The sequence below is a fragment of the Epinephelus fuscoguttatus genome, linkage group LG5 (assembly GCF_011397635.1).
Source record: "Epinephelus fuscoguttatus linkage group LG5, E.fuscoguttatus.final_Chr_v1".
In the NCBI taxonomy this organism is placed as follows: domain Eukaryota; kingdom Metazoa; phylum Chordata; class Actinopteri; order Perciformes; family Serranidae; genus Epinephelus; species Epinephelus fuscoguttatus.
In genome coordinates, this window is record NC_064756.1 from 17,897,254 (window position 1) to 17,920,291 (window position 23,038).

At 43.2% G+C, this 23,038-nt stretch overlaps 1 protein-coding gene across 5 annotated transcripts in view; it reads left to right on the forward strand.

The window, feature by feature from the left end:
* Positions 1 to 23,038, forward strand: part of gria4a (glutamate receptor, ionotropic, AMPA 4a) — a 157,978-nt gene that overhangs the window by 62,803 nt on the left and 72,137 nt on the right. For all 5 annotated transcript variants that reach the window (XM_049575650.1, XM_049575646.1, XM_049575647.1 and 2 more), the window contains exons 3-7: positions 7,055 to 7,294; positions 12,750 to 12,802; positions 13,055 to 13,186; positions 15,547 to 15,600; positions 17,517 to 17,675. In XM_049575650.1, coding sequence (XP_049431607.1) covers positions 7,055 to 7,294; positions 12,750 to 12,802; positions 13,055 to 13,186; positions 15,547 to 15,600; positions 17,517 to 17,675 — 638 coding nt within the window. The remainder of the gene's footprint in view (positions 1 to 7,054; positions 7,295 to 12,749; positions 12,803 to 13,054; positions 13,187 to 15,546; positions 15,601 to 17,516; positions 17,676 to 23,038) is intronic.

Consider the following 23,038-nt stretch of genomic DNA (forward strand, 5'->3'; position numbering starts at 1 on the left):
ACATCCGTGTAAAGTGTTCTGCAAAAGGGTGGGGAAAATGTGTCAATCCAATGAGAAAGGGTTAACACATTTGCAAGAGGTGTCTTGTGCTCTGCTGAGACAGTGATGATGAAAACCGAGTGGATCCCAGTTTCTATAAGCAGGTCAAAGCAATCAAGAAAAACTGTAACTGGACCTGTTTGTACATCACTTCCCCCTCCTGGTCATTCCGCAGCAGTAACATTAGTGCAGTGAATTTCCCTCATGAATGAGGCATACCAGAGAACGGAGCTATCTTTTTAAGCTGCTTTCACGTTGCCAGGGGGTCCATGCCATTGGTTCGACAGCCCACTGGTTCGACATCCCATTAGTCCGACTGCCCACGGGGCTGAACGGCTCGTGGCGGGCGTATGGTGCGCCGTGACCGGCTTGAGGCGAAGCAGGCTCACGGCTTATGTGTTTGTCACTTTCTTTTTCATTTTAACCCACACCATGATCTTTTCCTAACCTTAACCAAGTGGTTAAACCTAACCAGACCTTAACCACAGGGCACGGACTTCGGACCAATGAGTTTAATATGGTCGGAACAATGGGATGTCGAAGCAATGGGCTGTCGAACCAATGGGCAGTTCCCGTTGCCAGGCAGTAACCACCCTGATGACTGCCTGCCTGTGCAAGCATTCCCTTCAAAGGCGAAATGTTTTTAAAAGTAGCAACTGTCACTATGGTCTCCGGCTACAATGCAAGGAGGGTGCTTCTTTGAACACTGGCAGGAGTGCAAGCTAGCTTGTAGCTGCATAATTTAGCACAGAAATCACTGAAATTACCAAAGATTTCTGCATATTTGCAATGTCAGCCCCAGCACATTTGGTGCCCTAGGCGACCTTCACCCTTGCATTTGGGAGGTTCACATGACGTCAGATAGCTTACCCATCTCCCTCAGAGAGCAAGTTAAGTGTAACAAGCTGGTGAGGAACCCAGAAAAAAAGGTCTCTCTGTTATTCAGTAAGCTTTTCTATGCAGTTATGTTGTTGTAGCCTTCTGTACTTGTTCAAACTAATTGTAGTGATAGGATTAGTGACAAATAGTAAAAGATAAACATTTTGATTTTTTTCTACCTCCATTTGTGACGCCCCCATGGATGACGGCACCCTTAACATTCGCCTATACTGCCTATGCCCCGGGCCAGCACTGCATATTTGGACAATTGACCAATCATCTGTATTGATGGAAAATAGTATCTGAAGCCCAGTTTTTCTTCTGGTTGTCCATATAAGTTGCTAGCGCCATAACTCTGGGTGTGCCGTCACCAACATTATCACGTCCTCCATCTTGTCCTCTCTGCTTTCTCGATGCCCACCATTTGATATGGCGGGTGGCAACCACCTCGTGGTGGGTGGCAACTGCTTCATACCCCTACTACCATGTTAGAAACTACATTCCCTCTGCTGCCTTCCCCTCACTGAAATGACTGGAGGCGGTGAGTTACCACGCAGAGTGGCGTGAGAGCCCCTTTGATATTCAGTTCATGTCAATTCAATTCAACAGAACTTTATTTATCCCGAAGGAAATTTTTGTGCCAGAGAATGCCTCACATTACAGTAACACTAAGTACAGTAACAAATTTACCTTTACCACCAGTAACAACCAGACATTGGGTTCCCCGGGTCAGGGTCACTCACTGGACCCAGTTTTAGAACAACAGAGTGTTAAATATCGGGCAAAATATCTGTTAAGTTACCAATATTGTCAGCTCCTCCATGGTGATTAGATTCACTCTGTCTGCCATGGGATACAATCTCCCGAGAAAATTAAGGCTCGATTTACACCACAAAGGAAGTTGCGTCAGCCATTGCGCAACCAGGAAGAGGATAGCGGTTTTGTTTTCCTCAGTAGCTATCGGTAGCTATCCCCAGTTACTAAAGAGTGTCAGTGTGAGTTCTTTGAAGTTAGTATTCCCAGTTGTGGAAATGGCGGACGGTGGAACAACCAAAGCTGTGGAAACTGTGGTAGCTGCAAGCCTCTGCGAAAAACGGAAAATGATTGTGATGTCTTTGCGATAGCACCGCTAACAATAATAACACATGAAATGCTAGGGGAGAAAAGATAGGAATGATGTAAAGGTCTAAATCAGGACCAAACCTGAATTTTAAGGTGAACATTAGTTACCTTAGCTTTATCTTGTTCTTTGCATGTCATACTTATCCCTATTTCAATACATTAATTGATCATGAGTGTTAATTCATTCCACACTTTGAGCTAGTTGTGTCGGTCAGTCTGGATTAGAGCCTCAGTCATTGTAGAAACCGCTCGCTGCAGGATGTTCCACTGTTTGCTTTTCACCGTAAAAAGAACTCTAAAATCCGTGCAGTGCTGAAACCCAGTAGAAACAGAAGCTTACTTCCCTAGAGGTCACTACCGTAAATGCCTTAAACGTAAAATGTCAGTGTAAGGCACTGGGCGGTAGATTTCTCTCTAATTATATAGCTCATAAAAGCTTATTATTGGCATTTACCTTCCTTCAAACTCTTGGTATTGCTGTGCAACACTGTGGGTAGCCCTGGGCAATGCCAGGGAAAATACATTGCATGGCTTTTAAACTAGTTTGTATTCCTCATTTATTCAGATGCTCCCTTTATCTTGGCCTTTACCTGCAGGTAATGAGGGCTCGCTGTATTTTTGCAGTGTTTCTGTGGCCATCTGGAGAATGTCTCTACAGCGAGAGGGTTATTATTCAGACTAATGGGTGAGAAGTTACTGCAGCATCAGGACAGAAAGTCCGAAAGTTGTGTGTTGGAGGATGGAGGCAGATGCTTTTGTGTGTTTAAAATGCGTACAGATGAGTGTGTGTGCCGTTGTGTATGTGTTACTTTTTATGCGCTGTGGTGCAATGACAGTTAAATCAGTGGCAGGTTTATCTGTGAGCATCTGTTCTTGCTGTCATGTGAAATACAAACAAGCGGTTGGTCCAGAGACAGAGGCACTATGCTGAGAGAGAGGTGAGGAAAGAGGGAGGGGGGTGAGAAATGTGGGAGACACATGGGAAACAATAGCAGAGAAGTAAAGAGAGCTAAGATATTTGTCTGCGTAGTGTTGTACCGCTTCAGCTACACATTTTCTTCCCTTTCATGCAAATTGGACAAATTTAAATTCGAAAAACAAGAAATAAAGTGATGTGCCGAGTGTGCAGATGATTGAGAGGTCTTTCCACATGCACAGAGACACAAATGAAATGAATCAGAGAGAGGCAGGGATAGCTGCAGAGGGAGACGCAAGGCTGCTGCGGCTCAATATACTGTACAGAGTAATGCAGATAAAGGAGGGCTGTTTTAAAGAGATTTATGGAGAGGTCTGCGCAGAGATAGAGCGAGGTTTGACAGACAGACCAAGCAATTAAGAACCCGAAAAAGACAGAGGAGTTTATACACGAGAAGGAAAAAAAATCGAACATATGGAGGTGCTAAGAGAACAAGCGAAGGGGAGGCAGGGAGAGGTAGAGGTAGAGGAAGTCCCAGGAGACCTATTGTGTCCGATGCTTTTACTGTGGTGATGATGCACCCTGCCGCTGGTCCCATCCTCTCATTAAAGCTTTATGAAGCAAGCTTAGCACACATTTTATTACAATGACGCCACTGTCTGGCACATTCCAGCCTTGCGGCGGGGTGGTGGTGATGGAGGGGGTTGGAGAGAAACAAGCCCATGGAGATGCACATCAGACAGAGAAACATGGGAGAAAGAATGCATGAGAATGTCAGCGAGGCAAAGCAACCATCAGAGGGCACAGATAGAAAATAAGGACGTAAGGGAGCGAGGAGGTGAATGACAGGAGAGACAAGAAGAAGAATGTGATATACAAAGAGATTTTTCTTATGTGCTCTGGGCCTCTGCGTGTATGGTTACAGATGTTTTGGCATTGTTTAAAAATAGAATGGTTTGGGATTAAGGCTATCGATATTTCCGTACTTTTTGATGGAGACCCATGAGGTGGGCGAACAGCGAAATTTGCAGACGATGATGTCACAAACTGCATCTAGGCCAGTAGTTTTCAGTCAAGTTTCAAAAGAAATTCATCAGTTGGCATGGGAGCAGCGTTCCACTCTGTTACCCAGTACATCAGTTCACATGTGCGATTGCTTTTGTTTTTGTTCCGCTGCTTTTTCTATTTTTGCTCTGCTCTTAAAAACAGCTGATGCCGAAACCACAATTTTGTTTAAAAAAGCAAGGGAATGGCATTTTCCACAACGCTGCTGTCAAAGAAATTCAGTTTTATGTTGAGTCTGTTTTGTCCTTAGACAGTGTAAGGACATCATGTCTCTCAGCCAAGAGTTTTTATCAGTAAGCTGCCATTATGAATAAGCGCCAGGTATAATTTCCCCTGCATGTTTCAGTCTGAATATATGCACACATATTACCAAACTCTCTCTGCTTTCTGTGTGTCTCAATCCTCTGTTATTTTGACTTTAGATAAACATTTGCTTTTATATTCTGAACACTTAATTATGATGTCAGCAGCTGCCATGAACATCTTTGTGCATGCCAGGTATTGGACGGTAAAATATAGCCCCCCCGTCATTGAGCAGTTTATCACACACTCATCTCTACAACCACCTCTCATGTTGCTGTGTGCTCTGAAGTATCAAATAAAACCTTGAAATGCCATAAAAATCTTCTTGGAATACACTAAGTTTGTTGATTTTTGAGAACGCAATGACTCAGCTCCCTGCTGAATGACGCATGCTACGTACGTAGTATGCTAGTTCTCTGAATTGAAGACATTTAGCTGCTGTCATAATCGGAGACTAAATCCCTGCCTTATCGCCTCCTGGGTGCAGGGGCCTCGGCTTTGTTTAATTGCCACAAGCTGAACCGTCAAAGCTGCATCTCCCTCAGTATTTACCCCCACTGAGGCTTATAGCTGATAATGGAATTACTCTGAGTCCCAGGAGGGAGAGAGGGAGCGAGGGGAGGAACAGAGAGAGGAGGCAGTCATAGAGGGAGAAGAGATGAAGGGAAGTGGATGTTGGAAGCTGAAAGAGAGAGGATGGATGCAGTGTCCGCCTTGAAAACAGAAGAGGGAGGAAAAGGTAGGAGGTGAAGTGATGCGCAAGGAGATCAAAAGAGGGAGAAAAGGTTACAGAGTGATGGCCGCTTGTTGCCAAAAGCAAAGTCTGCAGTCCCCCCCTGTCTTACTGTTTACTCCAGTGTGACGTATCACAGGGTGGAGAGTGAATTATGATGCAGGGTAGAGCTCAAGCTCAAAACATGCCTGCCTCAAAGAATCTAGCTGAAAGGATGAATGGAGCTAAAGAAAGTAAGAAAGGAGGAGATGAAATAAGAGGATGAAAGAAAGAGAAACATTAAAGAGTGTAAAAAGAAAAAACGAGTTGGCACACACACTTTTAGTCATTTCTCTCGTTGAGTCCTTAGAAAGTGAAGCACGTGTTCCTGTGCACATTTCGGCTGATTTGTCAGAATCTGCAGGACTCACACACCCAAGAGAGGCTTTTTTGTGTTCAAACACAGTTTTGGTCGAGCCGCACTGATGAACGACAAACCGAAGCACAGAGGAGATTTTTGTGGAAGCGAGATAGCGGGAGGACGTCAGTGCTTTTCACTCTCCTCTCTGTCATGGTTGAAAGCTTCGGGGTGTTTGAAGACTGAGTTGCAGTGTTGTAGTGGAAAATTACTTCACATTTGAAGTGAGCTCGCGGCTTGGTCAAGGGTTTTTTATCTGCGTGTGCGTGTGAGTGTGTGCGTGCATGGATGGATTTTAGGGATGTTAAGCTCTAAGCAGGTGGGATTATTTGACTGTAATTTCCTTAACAACTGTATAAGAAGCAACACCAGTTTTGGCTGGTGGGAATGATTTTGTGCCAGTCAGAAATTTTTAAAATTGCTTGCCAGGGGCTTGAAGGGTCTGATTTCCATCTATGTACGTGCAAATGTGTATGCTTATACTTTATAATTACATGTATGTGTATGATGTGACTGAAAGGGTTTTTGCTTTTAGTGCCATGAATCCATCTCGTGTTGCTCCGGATGAGATACAACTGGCCAACTGCTCCAACCTTAGGGTCCAGATTTCTTCTTCCTCATTAGTGTGAGGTCCCACAGTTTCATATATTCAGCGTCATCCTTGGATTTGTCATTGGGCTAGTTTGCTGTCTCTGTCAAGTAGCTGTCTGATAGTCACTCACTCCACAGCAGAAAATGGCACTTCAAAATAAAAGCTCTGTGCTGGAAATGTACTGTACTTCAAAATAAGGGAGCGATCACACCAAGATGAAACGCTAGAAACGCAACGCCAGTAAAACCATTGTTTTCCTATGATATGGCACATCTGACCGGCGTTCAAGCACCTTTTTAGATGGGTGTTTTTGTAGACGCGTGTTTTTTTAAAATATCTTCAACTTTTTTGAGCGTCAGACGCCAGTAGCTAGCGCGCATTGAATAAGCACTTCCAGCGTTTCAAGCGTCTTTGAAGCGTCTGCATCTCTAGCGTCTCATTTCTGTGTGATCACCCCCTAAAGTGTGTTTTTTACAAACCTGACATGTTCACAAGTCACTTGCAGTCCATTCAGAATGGCCCCGGGACCCACTTTTGGACCATGACCCACCAGTTGGGAACCACTGCTCTAGTGGAAACTCAACAATATTTCTGTAAAACTGACTGATGCATTTTCAAGATTTTATTCAGTTCTATTAGGCTTTTTGTTGGTAAACTGAGCACATTTATGGAGGCTCACACACACACACACACACACACACACACACACACACACACACACACCACTCAAAGAGGGCTGTTTGTGGGTCTAATTAGGAGTGAGAAGGTATGGCTGACACAAGCTGAGGCTGTCGCTCATTAAAATGGTTGAGACGTTTAACCAGATTCCACAGTGTGAATTTAATTAAGGAACATGTGTCTCTTTCCGTTACATTCTCTTGTTTGCTCTTTTTCAACTCTGTTCATTTACAAAGCTCCAAAAACACTGTCACTGAGTTTACTCTCCACTTCTTTCCTCCTTCTTCCTTCTGGATCCCTCCCTCCACTCCTCTTCCCCCCTCACATCAGTCTGTTCTCAGTATTCGAGGGGGGTCTTCGCCATCTTCGGCCTTTACGACAAGCGCTCGGTGAACACGCTGACGTCATTCTGCGGGGCCCTGCACATCAGCCTAGTGACGCCCAGCTTCCCCACCGAAGGGGAAGGACAGTTCACCCTGCAGCTCCGGCCGTCCATCAGAGGGGCTCTGCTGTCACTGTTGGACCACTACGACTGGAGCCGATTTGTCTTCCTCTACGACACAGACAGAGGTGAATGCACAATGACAAATTTATTGTGTCAATTTAACAAAAAAAATACAAGATGTGATATGGCTTTTTAAATGGGTTTCCATATGAACACGTATAAACATCCAGGGAAGTCAGCGCTTCACTCAGTATTATTGATGGACCTTGAAGTTAATTGTTTCTTTTATAATCTACGATGAGATAAGATCAGCCTTTATTGATCCGCCAGAGGGGAAATTCAGCTGTTGCAGCAGCACAAGAACAGAAAGAAGTGCATGTAAGTAGTAAAAAAAATATATGAGAGCAAGTAAACTCAAAATCACAAGGCAAGCTGTATACATACAGTACCCCCCACCAGTGTTGCACTTAAGATGATTATTAAGATGAGATGTTTAAACTGTTTTCTACTCCATTCTCCTTCCTTGTTAGATTTAAGGAGAGCAGTCTGGGAGCGATTTGGGGAAAGTATGCAAAAGGGGCTGTAACGCAGTATTATAATCTACAATCATTGAACACCAGAAGTGTCCAAATGACATAAGCCCTGTTTCCGATGAGCAATATGGTACATTTCAGTTCTATGTGCCTTTTTTCCATTTCCACTGTGAAAAGTTGTGGATGGTACCAATGGAACTGTTCTGTAACGTCCCAATGTTCAGTCCCCCTCTGTTGGGGTACCTAGCACACAGATCTGGTACTAAAAGGTGGAGCTGTGAACACTGCAGTCCGTTGATTGGTCAATAGTGGACAGTCACTCTGCTCAGGGCTGAGCTGTGGCTGGTTTTGAGGCTCATGTAACCACTGTTCATACTGTGGAGATTTTTATTAGTGTAACTATAAAATGAAAGGATGTTTTGCTGCCTCTCACAGCAGCTGTAGTCTGAGAAAAAATAACTTGATTCACTGGGCCGACTGCCGGCAACTTTTAAGGTGGAATGTTAACTTGTATGGGTTAGTGTTAGGGTTAGCCCAGGGCTATGGAAACAAGCCCAAAAGAAGCGACTGCAGTCCGACATACTATCATGCGTTTATATGACTAAATAGACGGATATATATAGAAAAAGGTGACGTTTAGAGAGCAAGCCCAAATAAGCAGCTCCACTTTAGAAACAAGCCCTAGGTTGCAGCTAATAAGTGGACCTGGCAAGTGGCAACCCTGCAGCTTGTCCTCCTCACATTTCTTCCATCCTCCTGCATACTGACGTGGGACATATCTCACCTCTCATAGGCTGATGCTCTTTGTCAGTCGTGTCAGACTTCTCCAGTTTTCTAGCATGCCAGATATCCAGTCCCAGTCACAGACGAGGGGGCGATTTGCTCGTAGGCTTGTTCACATATGAGTACTCATGGTGGCAGGCTATCTGCCAACTCACCTCCGACTCAAGGTGGCTCTCAACATCCTCTGCGACGTCAAAATCGCGGTGAAAATCATGTAATGTGAACTAGGCTTTACTCAATATTTGAATTGATGACTTGAATCCATCAGCACACCTTAAATTTCAATGTGACAACTTTGACTATTACTTTTGTTTTTATTGTCTGTCTTGGATGACATACACTTCTAGTAATAGTGTGTCTAGTGAAAGTGTTTAAAATATATTAATTTCAACTGGCTTATGTGAACTGCATATATCCCAGTGACTCGAAATACAAAAAAGGGTCGCAGATTGTCATTCCTCTGGGCTCCAGCAACACCAAACCCCTGGACTTGCCTTAGAAGAAATAAATGCTTAAACCCGCTATTTTTAAATATCCCATAGAGAGAGACTCTCACTGCAGCTTGTTCTATTTTTGTTCTGAAAATGTCGGCGTGCAGCCTCGTTCTGTGGACGATTAACGAGGTGTCGACTGATAAAGGAGGAAGTACAATGAGTGCTGGACGGAGCAGTGAGTGACAACAACTCCGCCCACATTTAAGAGTTCTGTTTGCGTGGGAAACACTAGGGTCTAGGTACCATGTCTGAAGGGTTACTTTTGGTTCCAAAGGTACCATACAAAAAGTGTTTGGTGGAAACGGGGCTGTTGTCCTTACGGCACTTACAGAGATTCATAAAGTCTGAAAACAAGAGTTAACTGGTAGCTGTGCTGCCTTCTGTCTCTGGGCTTCAAGTAAACACTCAGTTATTAAAGATTAAAATAGATTCTCTAATTAGTCTGGTTCCAAAAACTTTTTTGTGTGAAAAATTATCTGTTAATTTGGGTTCAGTTTGGAGTAACACACTGAGAACACAATCATAATATTAATCAGTCATAAGAATCTTTTTAAAGGACTGTTTGCGATGGATTATTTGGCCTTAATTCAACTCCCAGTTTTAGCCTTGTTTTCATGTGGAAAAAGCTGAAAGGCTGTGCTACTGGATCTGCACCTTCCTGATGTAGGGATACAGCTGCAGACACGAGGGTGTAATCTGGCACTTGTCAGACAGAAACTAGGGTTTGACCTCAACTCTTGCAGCGTTCACCTGCCTTCAATTTAACCATCCCAACATGCAGTGCACATAAGTTAGTGGAGCAGGCACAGCTGACGCCCACGGCCTCTAACCACTGTCATGGGAATGCTTGGCACGTAGACTCTCTCTCCCTCATACACACACACACACACACAGACTAAGTCCCTGCCACAGGGAGAGAAACACAGGTCAAACATGACGCAGAGTCCCCAGACCATGGTATAGTAGCGCGTTAGGGAATCAGTGAGCTGCACAGTGTGTATGCGTGTGTGTGTGTGTAGTTGTGCGTGCTGTGTCTGTGCCTCTGCCAGCCTCCCTCTGGTCCAGGTTGTCTGGGTTAGTACCCAGGGGGAGTAGAGGGAGAAGGGATGAGGAGGAGCGGGGGGGGGGGGGACAGGTTAGGTGAGTCGAGCTGGTGGAGCAGCCAAAAAGAAAGAAACGAGGAAAGACAGGAAGGAGGAGCTTAACATGGTGACGGAAAAAGAAACAGGAGAAATTGGAAGTAGATGGGAGGCAGGGCGGAGATTACAGAAAGGGCAGGAAGGAGGAGTAAGAGGACAGACAGGATCGCAAGCCTCCGGGGATATACAGTAGCACGTAACGGGAGGAAGGGGTGAAGATTGAGAGGAAGGAGGGAGAAATGGAGCGGAGGATGAATGCGTAGAGTTTGGGCTGTGCTCACCCTTGACTTGGCCAAGGCAGGGCCCTTCATTATAGGCTCCCATCAGGCCCTGCTGCCGGTAATGTGGTGGAAAATGGGCAGTAACGCTGTGATCTGTTTTATGCTCCCTGCTCTGCTCCGCTCCACAGACAGCCTGCTGATACACACTCTCACACACACACAAACTGAAGTACGTACAGGAACCAGCACACGGGCACATAAAGACAAATGTATACACACTTGCATAAATTTCACATTCATTAGATGAATGTATGTACAGCTGTGCACGCATAAGGTAGACGGCACAAACAAAATGCTCACAGACGAGTATAACCTGATACACAAATACATCCATTTAAGCTACAAACACACTTACTCTCAGTATCACTTGTGAAAGGTGGAAGAAATCTCACATGAAGACAGGCTCCACACAAGACACACATTCCTGCACATACACACCGCTAATACTGAGGCTTCAGAGGTGCTTTTTGTTTTGAGTAGTAAGTAGCTGCCTCCGCAAAAATAGAAAGAAACGAGGTAACAGTTGGCGCTGTTGCACTGCAGTGTGTGTGTCATTTTGTGTTCTTATGCACATGTCTGTCTATGCATGTCACTGCAGACATATGCAGTGAGGGTCCCAGTCTATCTCAGAGCAGAGTTAATAACATATTTGGAGGTTTGATAGAGATTACAACAATCATTATGGAAAAAATGCAGTAGCTGTGTGCCAATATTGTAACGGGTTATTATTGTGATATTGAGTTGTCTCTCTCATTATTGTTATTTTTTCCACTCGTTTAGACCCATCTAGACAGCTGTTCAATGTAATATACCTTAATTCATTATCGCCCATGTTGCCACCTGCTGCTCAAAAGATCATATTAACTTTGAAATTCATCTAATATCATGCCGAGAGGCATCTTCAACCTATTCAAAGCTGTACTCCGTCATCTTGTAGAAAAAGAACTTTCCTTTCTGTGTTTTGTTCCAGGCTATAAAATTGATGCATTGATTGAAGTGGCAGCGTGTTCTCTGATGAGCTGCATTCGAATCAAAGTTCACCACTTAACAAGAGGCAACGGGAAGTTTAATGTCAATGAAATGTCACTACAGTCTCTATTGTTTTGGCACATAACTCTTTGTCCTGATAAACTCTCTGGGCTGGTTGATACAGTGACATTCAGAGAGAGGGCTGTTGCTTGTGGTGCTAAGTATTTTACCCTCTCTTTTGAAGACAACACATTAGGGTGTTGTGTTGGTAAATGAGATGGGGTGGTGAATCTGCAGGAAAGTACTGCACACCAAGGAAATGATTTTGCAAATACTGGTGGGATTTTTCAACCCAATTGAACCTGGACGCAGACTGGCCAAACATAACATAGCATCGGACGGGCTCAGACAAAGTTCTGACAACAACACAGCTGTGCTCCATTGACTGCACGTCGTGTATTAATGATACTGGTTACCTGGAGAGGTTGGAAAAAGATACACGTTTCTTCCCTGTTCCAAAACCAAAATCAAACCCTGAAAAGTGTAGGGTTAGCTAGCTAGCTACTGAAGATATAGCCCACTGAATGTATACACATGCTGCTTTTGCTTTTTAATGATTTTAACAGTGAAACAAAGACTGACCCTGCTGTACAGGAACCAGTGAAGGGAAGCAGGGAAACTTTGCTGATGTTCAAACAGCTCTGTGTCACCGCGTTGTCATCTGCACACACTGTGATGCCACACAGCTGGTTCAGTATCGGGGGGGGGGCTTAGTGAAAGTCAAGTTGCCAGGGTGAATGATGCCATGGTATTTTCTGCAACCCACCAATCTTGCATTTGTATGTAATTATGCAGCAGATATGTCTGAACTATACGTTTTTTTGTATTTATGTTTCAGTGCTGTGGTTAACCTGTGATTAGGGTTAGCCGCAAAAACCACTAGGTTATGGTTAGGAAAAGATCCTGTTAAAATACCCGCTTTGAGTGGCACTATCCTGGCAGGAAGTGCAGTGATGTCTGACTAAAAAACAGCAGGTTTTGTTGTTTGTTGGTTTTGAACAGTGGTCTGCAGTTCAGCAGGCATCTCAACTAGCTTGTACACCATCCACTTCCTGACATCCATTTCAAAGCTCATTCACTAAGTCTCTTTAGACGCTGATATGATACATATGAAACATACAAATGTAATTTATCCATGGTTTGCAGAAATGTATAATACCAACAGTTTCCTCTCCTGGCTGTGCTGGATTTTTCTGGGCTTTAAGTTTTTCTGCAAAAACTCCAAAATATAATTACCCCACATCTCAAGTACGGCTTCTGCTTAGCACAGTGTTAATTCTCCTTTTCTCCTTTTTTCTTTCCCTTACTCTCTGTTGTCTAGGTTATGCAATACTGCAGGCAATTATGGAGAGAGCGGGGCAGAACGGATGGCAGGTCAGGACACACACAAACACACACTCCTGGCAACAGGCCAAAGAAACACACACGCAAGATCTCATGCGGCATACATGCATGTGTAACTAACACAACCACACACTCACACTGCACACACACACATAATGACATTGTTTTTGTTGTTCATTCTTCAAGCACGAATGTTAACTCACTTGTGGTTTGGATGCTTGACCTTATTCCTACATGCTGTTTGTGTGCTTATACGCATTCGCTGTGTGTATGTCAACCCAGGTGAGCGCTATCTGTGTGGAGAGCTTCAATGAGGCAGCGTACCGCCGACTCTTAGAGGACCTGGACCGACGTCAGGAGAGGAAATATGTCATTGACCTGGAGCCTGAGAGACTACAGAGCATCCTGGAACAGGTAATATCATTATACTGCCAACCAGAATTGGCATACACAGTATTATAAGAGCAGTGATCAGAGAAGTAATCAGGTATGTACGGTCAAAATGTATTATATGCAGCCTAATTGGTGGTTATGTTTATCGCTGTACATAGTGCATTACTAAACACGATAGTGCCTTGCTACAGCACATCACCAAAAAAAACTCATTATTAGCTTACTGCAGGCACAGGATGGTATTTGACACTGATCTGGAACCTGAAGGACCCTGCAGCATTTTAGATCATGAGATACTGCTTTAATGGAGGCCACACTACAGTTTTATGTGGCACTGTTACTATCACTGAGATTACTACAGACAGCGCAGAGATTACAACACTGACCTGGACGTAACTGCACTTAACACTTAATATTGAGGTGCAAACACATCACACTGTCATAACACTGCCACCTCAAACCACAGACAAGAGAGTAAAGAGAACGTTGTTTTTTTTTGTTTTTGTTTTTTTATGAAGTAATTATAACCAGAACCTTTTTAACAATTCAGATAAGTATTACAAGGCCAATTATGGTGGTGCGTACTGCTGTGTTACTGGTGTCTTGGTGCCTGCTGTCTGCTTCACTCAGCTAGTTGCAAAAACACTCCTTATGCTCTCTGACATCTGCAGAGAAAACAAGATTTGAGTCTTTCCCTGGAGTTTGTAATGTGGGGTGAAAAATGTAAATTCCCCAACAGCTACATCAGTGTATGATTGCCGTAAATGTACCATACTGTCCACTTGGATACACAGTACGAACACACACACACACACAGACAAAACACAGAGTATAGGAAGGCACACAGTCTGACACCTTACACTTGTCCAAATTCATTAGATTATCTGTCTTGCTTGATGGTTGAGCTCTGACAGGTGGCGCAGACGTGTGTGTGTGTGTGTGTGTGTACGCGCGTGTGTTTCTGTGTGTGTTTGTGTGCCCTTTGACACAGGTTTCAGTGTAACATCCCATTGGTTCTGCCACCTGTCATCACATCCGATCCTGCGTCCGCACATCTGACAAACTCAGTGACACATACAGCTAAACGCACTCACACACACACAAATACATACCCCCTTCCACACACACATGCACACTTATGTTAAAAAAATACACACCAGTGCATAATGCAAGCTGCAGACAAGCAAACGTACACACCAGCTTTTTAAATGCCCGTACTCATACAGCTACACACACACAAACACACACCGGTAACAGCATCCCTGACAGACAGACAAACAGACAGTTTCTTAATTGGCTTCTGTGGTGAGTGAACAGACAGACGGAGACACGCGCGCACACACAAGTGTATACTGAGACAGGCGTACAGCCACAAACACACACTCCCGACACAGTGGACTCTGCAGTGCTGGCGTTGGCAAGCGCCTCTGCTCTGAGACAGAGACTGCTCTGTTTGACTGCCCCTGCCAGCTGCGATCTGCGCGTGTGTGTGCATCTGTATGTGTCAGTACATCGCTGTCGGTATGTGTGGGTGAGAGAGACAGAGAGAAAAATGTGAGCAATTTATTAATTAAGTTTAGCCGCCATGTTAATGTGACGATGCTTATTCCTCCTTCGTCAGAAAGCTCACAGTGCGCAACATTTCACTCCATCCATGACAAAAAACACTACAGATTTCAGTGTTGAGCTGAATTACACTTTTCACTTCATCACTGTGCCAAATTGTCAACCGTGCAATTTCATACAACCACGCCAGACAGACAGTCAATACTCATTTCTGTCAACTAGCAACATGTATTAATATGAAGTGGAAAAGAACATCGGCTGTAGTTGCCTGAATTCAACCATGTGTCATTACACTTCCCGAAACAGAATTTTGATAATACGAAATGTGAAGTCTTGTAGGAAAGAGTTGCCTCTTGGTCTTACTATCGATCTAGCCACCTTATTAAGCTTATTACCAAAACAAATTAAATCATCCTTTCTTGAGGATGCAGGGGTTTTTAAATGAAGTTGGACCAGACAGGTTAACAGAGCCCTAACCCAGACAACACATTGATGAAGCTCTTTAAGTGTTCCAAGAAGCTGCAGTCTGAGCCAGCATGGGACCGAGGACAAGTGAAGTGCTCACAGGCTCATCGCTCCCTCTGCTTTTAATCAGTATACGAATATAATTACAGCCACAGATGGGAGGGAGTCTCTTTTATTTGTGGTTTGACTCCTCTGCCCTGCTCCTTAAAACTAAATTATAGTAACTTTAAGTTCTCTTGCCAGTGGCTTGTAAGTTAATTGTGAATCCTACGTGTCTCCTGCTTTGCTACAGTACGTGCACTGTGCAATGAAATAATGTGTTTTCTCTGTCTCCCTGTTTTTCTTTCCAGGCTGTCAGCGTGGGAAAACATGTCAAAGGCTACCATTACATCATAGCAAATCTGGTAAGAACTCTTGTTAGGTAGTTTGCAACATGTTTAGTACAGTGTTGGTGTAATGTCCTGTTTGGATAGCCTATAGAAAGATAATTCCATTTTAATACTTCAAAGAGACAAGACAAAAGGGTTCCTGGTTCGAACCTTGGGGTGGGGGAGCCCTTCTGTGCAGAGTCTGCATGTTCTCCCTGTGTCAGCGTGGGTTTTCTCCAGGTACTCTGGCTTCCTCCCACAGTCCAAAGACATGCAGGTTAACTGGTGACTCTAAATTGTCCGTAGGTGTGAATGTGAGTGTGAATGGTTGTCTGTCTCTATGTGTCAGCCCTGTGATAGTCTGGCGACCTGTCCAGGGTGTACCCTGCCTCTCGCCCAGTGTCAGCTGGGATAGGCTCCAGCCCCCCTGCAACCCCCAACAGGATAAGCATTTGCAGAAAATGAATGAATGAATGAAGACAAAATGGATTATTTGGCAAACTGACTCCAAAATGATCAAGATATGGTCCCAAACAGATTTGAATCAGCCATGACACACAAACAATGTGTGTCATGAACCAGGATCTTTTAAGCTGTTTACTTTGACGTCAGATTGACCCAGACTTATTTTTCAACCCAACTGCCAGAATAAATGTTGGCAGTGTGTTTCTGCAAAACATGGATATGTAATATTTGTTCGTTGTTATATGGGGAATATGTACAAAGTTTATGTTTCAACAACACTGTGGTTAGAAGAAGAAGAAGAAGAAGAAGAAGAAGAAGGAGGGGGCTGCCTTGGACGGGCACCCGAGGAGCTGGGGGTTTGGTGCCTTGGTCAATGACACCTTGGCAATGCCCAGGAGGCAAACTGCCACCTCCCCATCTGCCAGCCCACACTCCATACTTGGTCCATACAATGACTTTCTGGTTCCCAAGCCAAGGTCTCTATGGACTGAACCACTGCCACTCGAGGCAAGTGGTTATGTTTAGGTACAGTAACCAGTCAGTTATGGTCAGGAAAAGGTCATGTCTTTAATAAAAAATACCCAGTTGTGGTATCACAATCATGGCTACACATGCCACCAATGTCTTGCTTAAAAACAACCGCTTTTGTTGTTTGTTGGTTTCAAACAGGTGTGCAGCAGTTGCCAGCTTGGCAGCCATCTTGCCTCACTGTCACGCCATCCACAATCTCTTCGACCTCCCAGTGACAAAATCAGCTTAAATACATGTAATCAGAACTACGTTACTTTGGAAACGTTTATATGATACTGTACATATGAAATGTATGAATGTAACGTAGCCAAGGTTTGCAGAAACATACAATGCCAACATTTTCTTCAGGCAACTGGGCTGATTTTTCTACAGTCACTAGCAGAAAAAAATCCATGATTGCCATCTATGTTGATATTTAATATTCCCACCAAGGTGCCTTCTTTCCCTTTCATTTCAGAATTAATACATTTGTCTTTTTCAACAAAGTCAAAGCTGCAGGAAGATGCTGGAACTTGTGTCAGCAAATGAAGTATTGCTTCGACCTTAATCCCTAAAATCTGTTCCACAGCAGTTCTCTCCGGGATGGTGAAAAAGGGTTCAGCGAGCTCAGGTCAAGCTAGATAGGCTTTTAGCAATTAGCATCCGTGAACCCAGGATAACCCTGGCGCGTCTTTACTCTCTACCTCGGTGGCCGGTTCCCAAATGGGTCCCTCTCCACAACCACTTCATCACAATGTGTCACTCTGCATGAAGCCACACTCTCAGCTGTGGAAGCCACTCCATAATAAGTAGAGGTATAAATAATCAGATAAACTGTTGGAGTATGTGGAGTATGATTTGCCAGCAAAGGTCCACAGACAGTGGTGGAGCATTTTGTAGTCCACTTCCACTCTGTTCTCTTTGCGCTTGCATAACCCCTCATTTCACCTTGTCTTTCCATCTTTCTTCTCTCTCAGGGCTTTAAGGACATATCTCTGGAGAGGTTCATGCATGGCGGAGCCAATGTGACTGGTTTCCAGCTGGTGGACTTCAGCAGGCCTATCGTTATTAAACTGATGCAGCGCTGGAACAAACTGGATCAGAGAGAATACCCCGGATCTGAAAGCCCACCAAAGGTGATAAAAATATGCTGTCCCATCCTGCCACTACCCTAACAAACGTCATTTGAAGTAGTTGCAGCAGTGGGTTTTGTTATGGAAATGTCTTCTACAGCCTTTATTTTACCTCAGCTTCTTTATTCAGGAAACAAACTGCAGAACTTCAATTAACTAAAGCTCTTTTCTACTATAACACGCTTTCACTACACACACATATACATGAGAAAATTGTTTACAGATGCACACAAACACACACACACACATTTAGAGGTGGTGGGCTTGGTGAGCTAATTGTTCTTCGTACCTGAAATTCCCCACAGACACCAAATGTGCAGCTCCTTCAGGTAACCCATCACAGAGCAATGTGCTGCATTTGAACCATTCAGAGTGTGATATGGTGCATTTGGTTCAGCTCCTTAGCCAATCAGAGTGTAACCTCAGGGCGTCAGAGGGGTGAATTGGCTGATCTACTATGATTGAATACATAAGTTCCTCTTTTACTCTCTGATTTAGTGTCAAGGTTAACTTGCTGCATGCAGATACAGAGACGTCATTGTCATGTCTGTCATGCATGATACTCCTCCATGACATCTCATTCCTCCTCACCTCTTACCTCCCTTTTTCCTAGATTTCCCCACCCCTTGACTTCGGTTCTGCTTCCAAAGTTGCATCCTTTGCATATGCATCCCATTATCTCTCCGACTGCACATCTCTTCTCTCTCCATTCACCATCCTCATCGTCTGTTTTCCTCACCACCCATGTCCCTTTCTCTGTCACATTAATGTGCCTCTATTTAGCATCCTCCCCCCCCCCTTCCTTCCCTCTCTCCACCCTCAACACACCTCTTTTGACCCAGTGCTGACCTGCATTCAATTGCTTTTGATTTTTGCACACATTAAATAGAAACATGTCCACCTACCTATTAAAAATACATCATACTGCAGCTATCTGCCCCTTCCTCTCTGGCTCACACTCACATGCAGTCACTCTCAGGGGACACAAACATGCTGTATGAGTCTTTCAGCGCTGCAGCTTTATATTGATGGTCACATTCTTTCAGTATTGGAATGTCATTTTTCACCCAAGGACTGGTGTTAATTGGCTAATCATCGTTCTCAGATTGACCTGATGAATATTCATTAGTGCATGTCGGTCGCATAAATCGACCCGAACCAACACAACAGTTGGTGTGTTCAAGGAGCACTTCACCCCCCAAATGACTATTTGTATGGCAATCACTCAGCCCATTTTATGTTGAATTTGTGGAGAAAATGTTTGTTTTTCTTGCATGATTCCACAGTGAAATGGAAAAAATTCTTGATTAATTGATTCAAAAGGGGTCATGTCAAAACAAACTCTCACATAAGTCATGCAGTATAATTATAGTCTCATTTATCCAGTCATATGCTCAGCAATTCCCAAACAGAAAGCCCTTTTTGATAGGGAACTGAACTGAAATTGAAACTTATCTAAGCCAGACTCTATTGACAAAAGCAGTAATTTTACCTTGCTGAACATGGGAGCTGCTGGTCTACCACTGCCTCGATCTGTGGTTTGTTTGTGTTATTGCGTGACTTCACTGAACCCAAGCTAACCTTTTAAAATTCCAAAGTCACACAGTAACACAAATAAACTACTAATCGCGGCAGTGGTAGACCAGCAGCTCCCATTTTGAGTGAGGTAAAATTACTGTTTTTGTCAATAGAGTCTGGCTTTGAAGAGTTCATAAATGTTTTGTTCAGTTCCCCGTCAGAAAGGGCTGTCTGTCTAGGAAGTACTGAGCATACCATTAGATAAATGAGACTTGAATTTTCACCATTTTTGGATTTGAAAAGGTTTGAAAACTCAAAGTTTTCTTCAAGAAATCAATGTAAAGTGGCGATTAATTGAAATACAAAAGGTGATTTGGGGGTTGACGTATTCCTTTAATAGACATAAACTTATTATGTATGTTTATAACACATAGACAGCATCAACATGCTTAAATATACGAAATAAAGTTAAAAACAACTGCAGATGCTCTCAACTTTCAGAACTTTGTAAAAATATTTGAGTAAATGCACTTAGAATTTCTTTCCTCTCTTCCCAAAATAGTGTGTTCTGTCTGCCTTTGCAAACAAGAAAACACAATTTTAATGATTTAACACAATACCACAAAATTAGATATCTCTAGTGACAACAGATGCTTCCAAATTGCTCCAGGCTAATTGGTGCTGTGTAAAAACAGAGCTCGCTTAGCCTTGGGCCAACTCGTAGCCTGAGGCCAAGTAGAGCTCTAGTCTAATAATGTGAAGTGTGAAAGGCACTATAGGGACATGTCCCGCTCCAATGGAGACTGGATTTTGAGCTAGCTGTTTTTGGCCATCAATCAAAATCTCTTAACCCAGTGATTCTCAGCTGCAGTGCCTTGAAATGAGCTCTGTTGTGCCTGGAGATTTTGTTGAAGTATAATGAAAATGATCAGTGACCTGGCAAAAATATATATATATTAACTTTCTAAAAATTCAGCCACAATGCTTATGATCACACATATCTTCTCAGCCGTTTTTGGGGGCTTTTTCTCTCTCTCTTTTTTTCACATTCCCCCTAATTGCATGATCAGAATATGAATAGGTTAACAACAACTGTGTAAGCATATTTAATAGATAATGAGGCAGCCTTTATCAATATTTGCCCATGTGTAAAGCATTTTATATTTTCCGGACAGCGGTGCAAAGCTTATTTGATCAATTAAATATGCACATCCAAATGGTTTTAAAGCTACTGTCTTTTTTTTTTTTTCATTTCAATTTCCCATCTCATTTGACAACAAAAAAAATAATGACAGAGCTTTGTTTTTCAGTGTGTCATTAACCCAGCCTGAGCTTTATTACATTTATATTTATTATGTTCCCTGCGGTGCAGTCTATGGTGAGATTATTTAATACCATTAAAGAGCAGACACGTGTATGCAATCTTTGCACTGGTTTATGAACAGATGCATAAGTGCATGAGCACATGGCCACTCATGGCATCCATAAAACGATGGTGAAATGTCCCTGTTGAAGTTTTTTTTAAAACTCAAATCATAAGTGTCCTCTAATGGTGGCCCATTTACTTTTGTTTGCCGTGTTTATGTTGTGAGTCACAACAACCTGATGAGTGATTATATAACTTTTATCTGATTTGCATAGTCTGTGTTCCAATATTACTTTATGATGTGGATGACAATATCATACATACAATAAAAAGCTGATATAAGATTATATAGAATATGCTAAAGGCCCTACTGTATGGTCTGAAATCAAATAAGACTACGGGCTCTATTTAAACCATCTATAGCCCATGGTCTAATGTGCATGGTGCAGGTGCATTTTGGGCGTGACCAACCCACTATTGCTGGTTATACGATGCATAATCTGTGCGCAGAGTAAAGTGCAAAGAACAAAGGAGTTTTATTTAGTCTCTTAATTAATCATAGGTGTGTTTGGGGGTATTTGTCAATCCACAAAATCCACAGGCAAAATGGCAGTTGAAAATTAAGCTTCTGCATGTCCTTTTTTTAAGTTTGGAAAAGTTTAGTGCCTTGCTCAGGGGAACCTTGGCAGTGCCCAGGAGGCAAACTGGCACCTCTCCAGCTGCAAGTCCACACTCCATACTTGGTCTGTACGGGCACTTGAACTGGTGACCCTCTGGTTCCCAAGCCAAGTCCCCATCGATTGAGCTACTGCCGCCCTCATTTTCCGCTGAGAGCACTGCGGTCAGAGCAGTAATGTCACTGCAGCAAATATTGTGGGACATTTAAGTAGCAAAACTAAAAACTGTAGTCATAAACTAGACAGAGGAAACAGAGATAAACTTTTAGCGCCTGAAATAATCAATGAAGTCATGCTGCTCCTTGTGTGTAAAGTCACTCAGCGTCTCTTTTAACGGGGAATGGGAGAGCAGCTCTGCTCTGCTGTGCTCTCTGCTATGTTCACATTCTAGAGAACATTTTACTCATGAATGATCATAAGTGCTGTATCGTAGACAACTGGACTTGCTTGCGTTTCTTGAAGACGTCTTCAAGAAACACAAGCAAGTCCAGTTGCCTACAATATAGCACTTATGATTACCATGACCTGGATGACTGAGAATCTTCACCGACTCATTAATGATGTATTATTTCACCCACCTGCAACCCAGCCATGCGTCCCCGTGTGTGTAACAAGCCGTGTATGTGTGTTGTGAACCTGCCTATGTAGGCACATCTTACTCTCTGAATAATACCCTTTAAAAAGCAGAAAGACACTGCACCGTTGACTTTAGACCAGGTATTTGTTGGTCAATGGCACAGTTGCTCTCTGCTGTCTCAAAATAGCTATGTACCAACAATGCACCTGACCACACCTAAGACCTTCATGTCCATGGATGCACAGAGCAGCGCTTGCAAAACGTGGCCACTGGCCGTGAAAATGACAACTGTGTTGGTCTGAACCTAGCAATGACAGTTGCACTGTGCACTGCCTTGGACCAGGTGTTAGATGGAGCCCAAGGTGTCTGCAACCACACTAGCAGCTCTGTGAGGCTGTACTTAGAAACAGTAGTGCTGCTTTGGGAGTGTCAGTAGTTTTATAGCCATACACTGAAGTACTGGACAAAGTCAAATCTTGGCCTGATGATGCTGCTAGATACTAAAGTTGTTACTTTTCATCCTGAGGGGGACATCATAACTAAGTCATATTTCATGACAATTCATTCAGTATTTCAGTCTAAACTAAAGTGGTGGAGCAGCAGACACTGCCATCCATAAAAATATATGAATAAATAATTGAATGAATTTTTTTGGCAACAACTCCTCATGCTTACGACATTGTTTTAACTTACTAAGGTCAGTTCATTCATACAAGACTTACAAGATATGGTGTAAAGCATGAATGTAGATATGTACATTTTAAATGCACCGCATGCATTTTTTATGTATATTAGCTTCTGTGTGAAAAGTGGCACATGCTTTCTTTTATCGCATACATCATTTATAACTGTAGTCCTTGGTCTGATATGGAACAGTAGAGTAAACTTGCATTAGGCCTTTATACTGTTTGAGAATGCAGGTTTACAGAGAAAATCTGTTTTGATTCAGTGGATTTTAGCTGAACCTGGAGATTTGAACTGATCCTAGAAATATTATCCAGAATTAAGAGCTTCTAAAAGCAAATACTGTTTCCTTTGTGTCCCAGAGGTATTTCTGTCCTCTCCGTGACAGAAGCAGTACGCTCGTTGGCTCAGTTTTGTTGTTGTTTTCTCCGTGATTTGGATTCTATAGTCCTCATATGTCAGTCACAGGCCTAAAGGCTTCTTTAGTTTCAAAGGGGAGAGATGAAAGGAGGATGACATGGTTGTGCAGCCTTCCAAAACACGC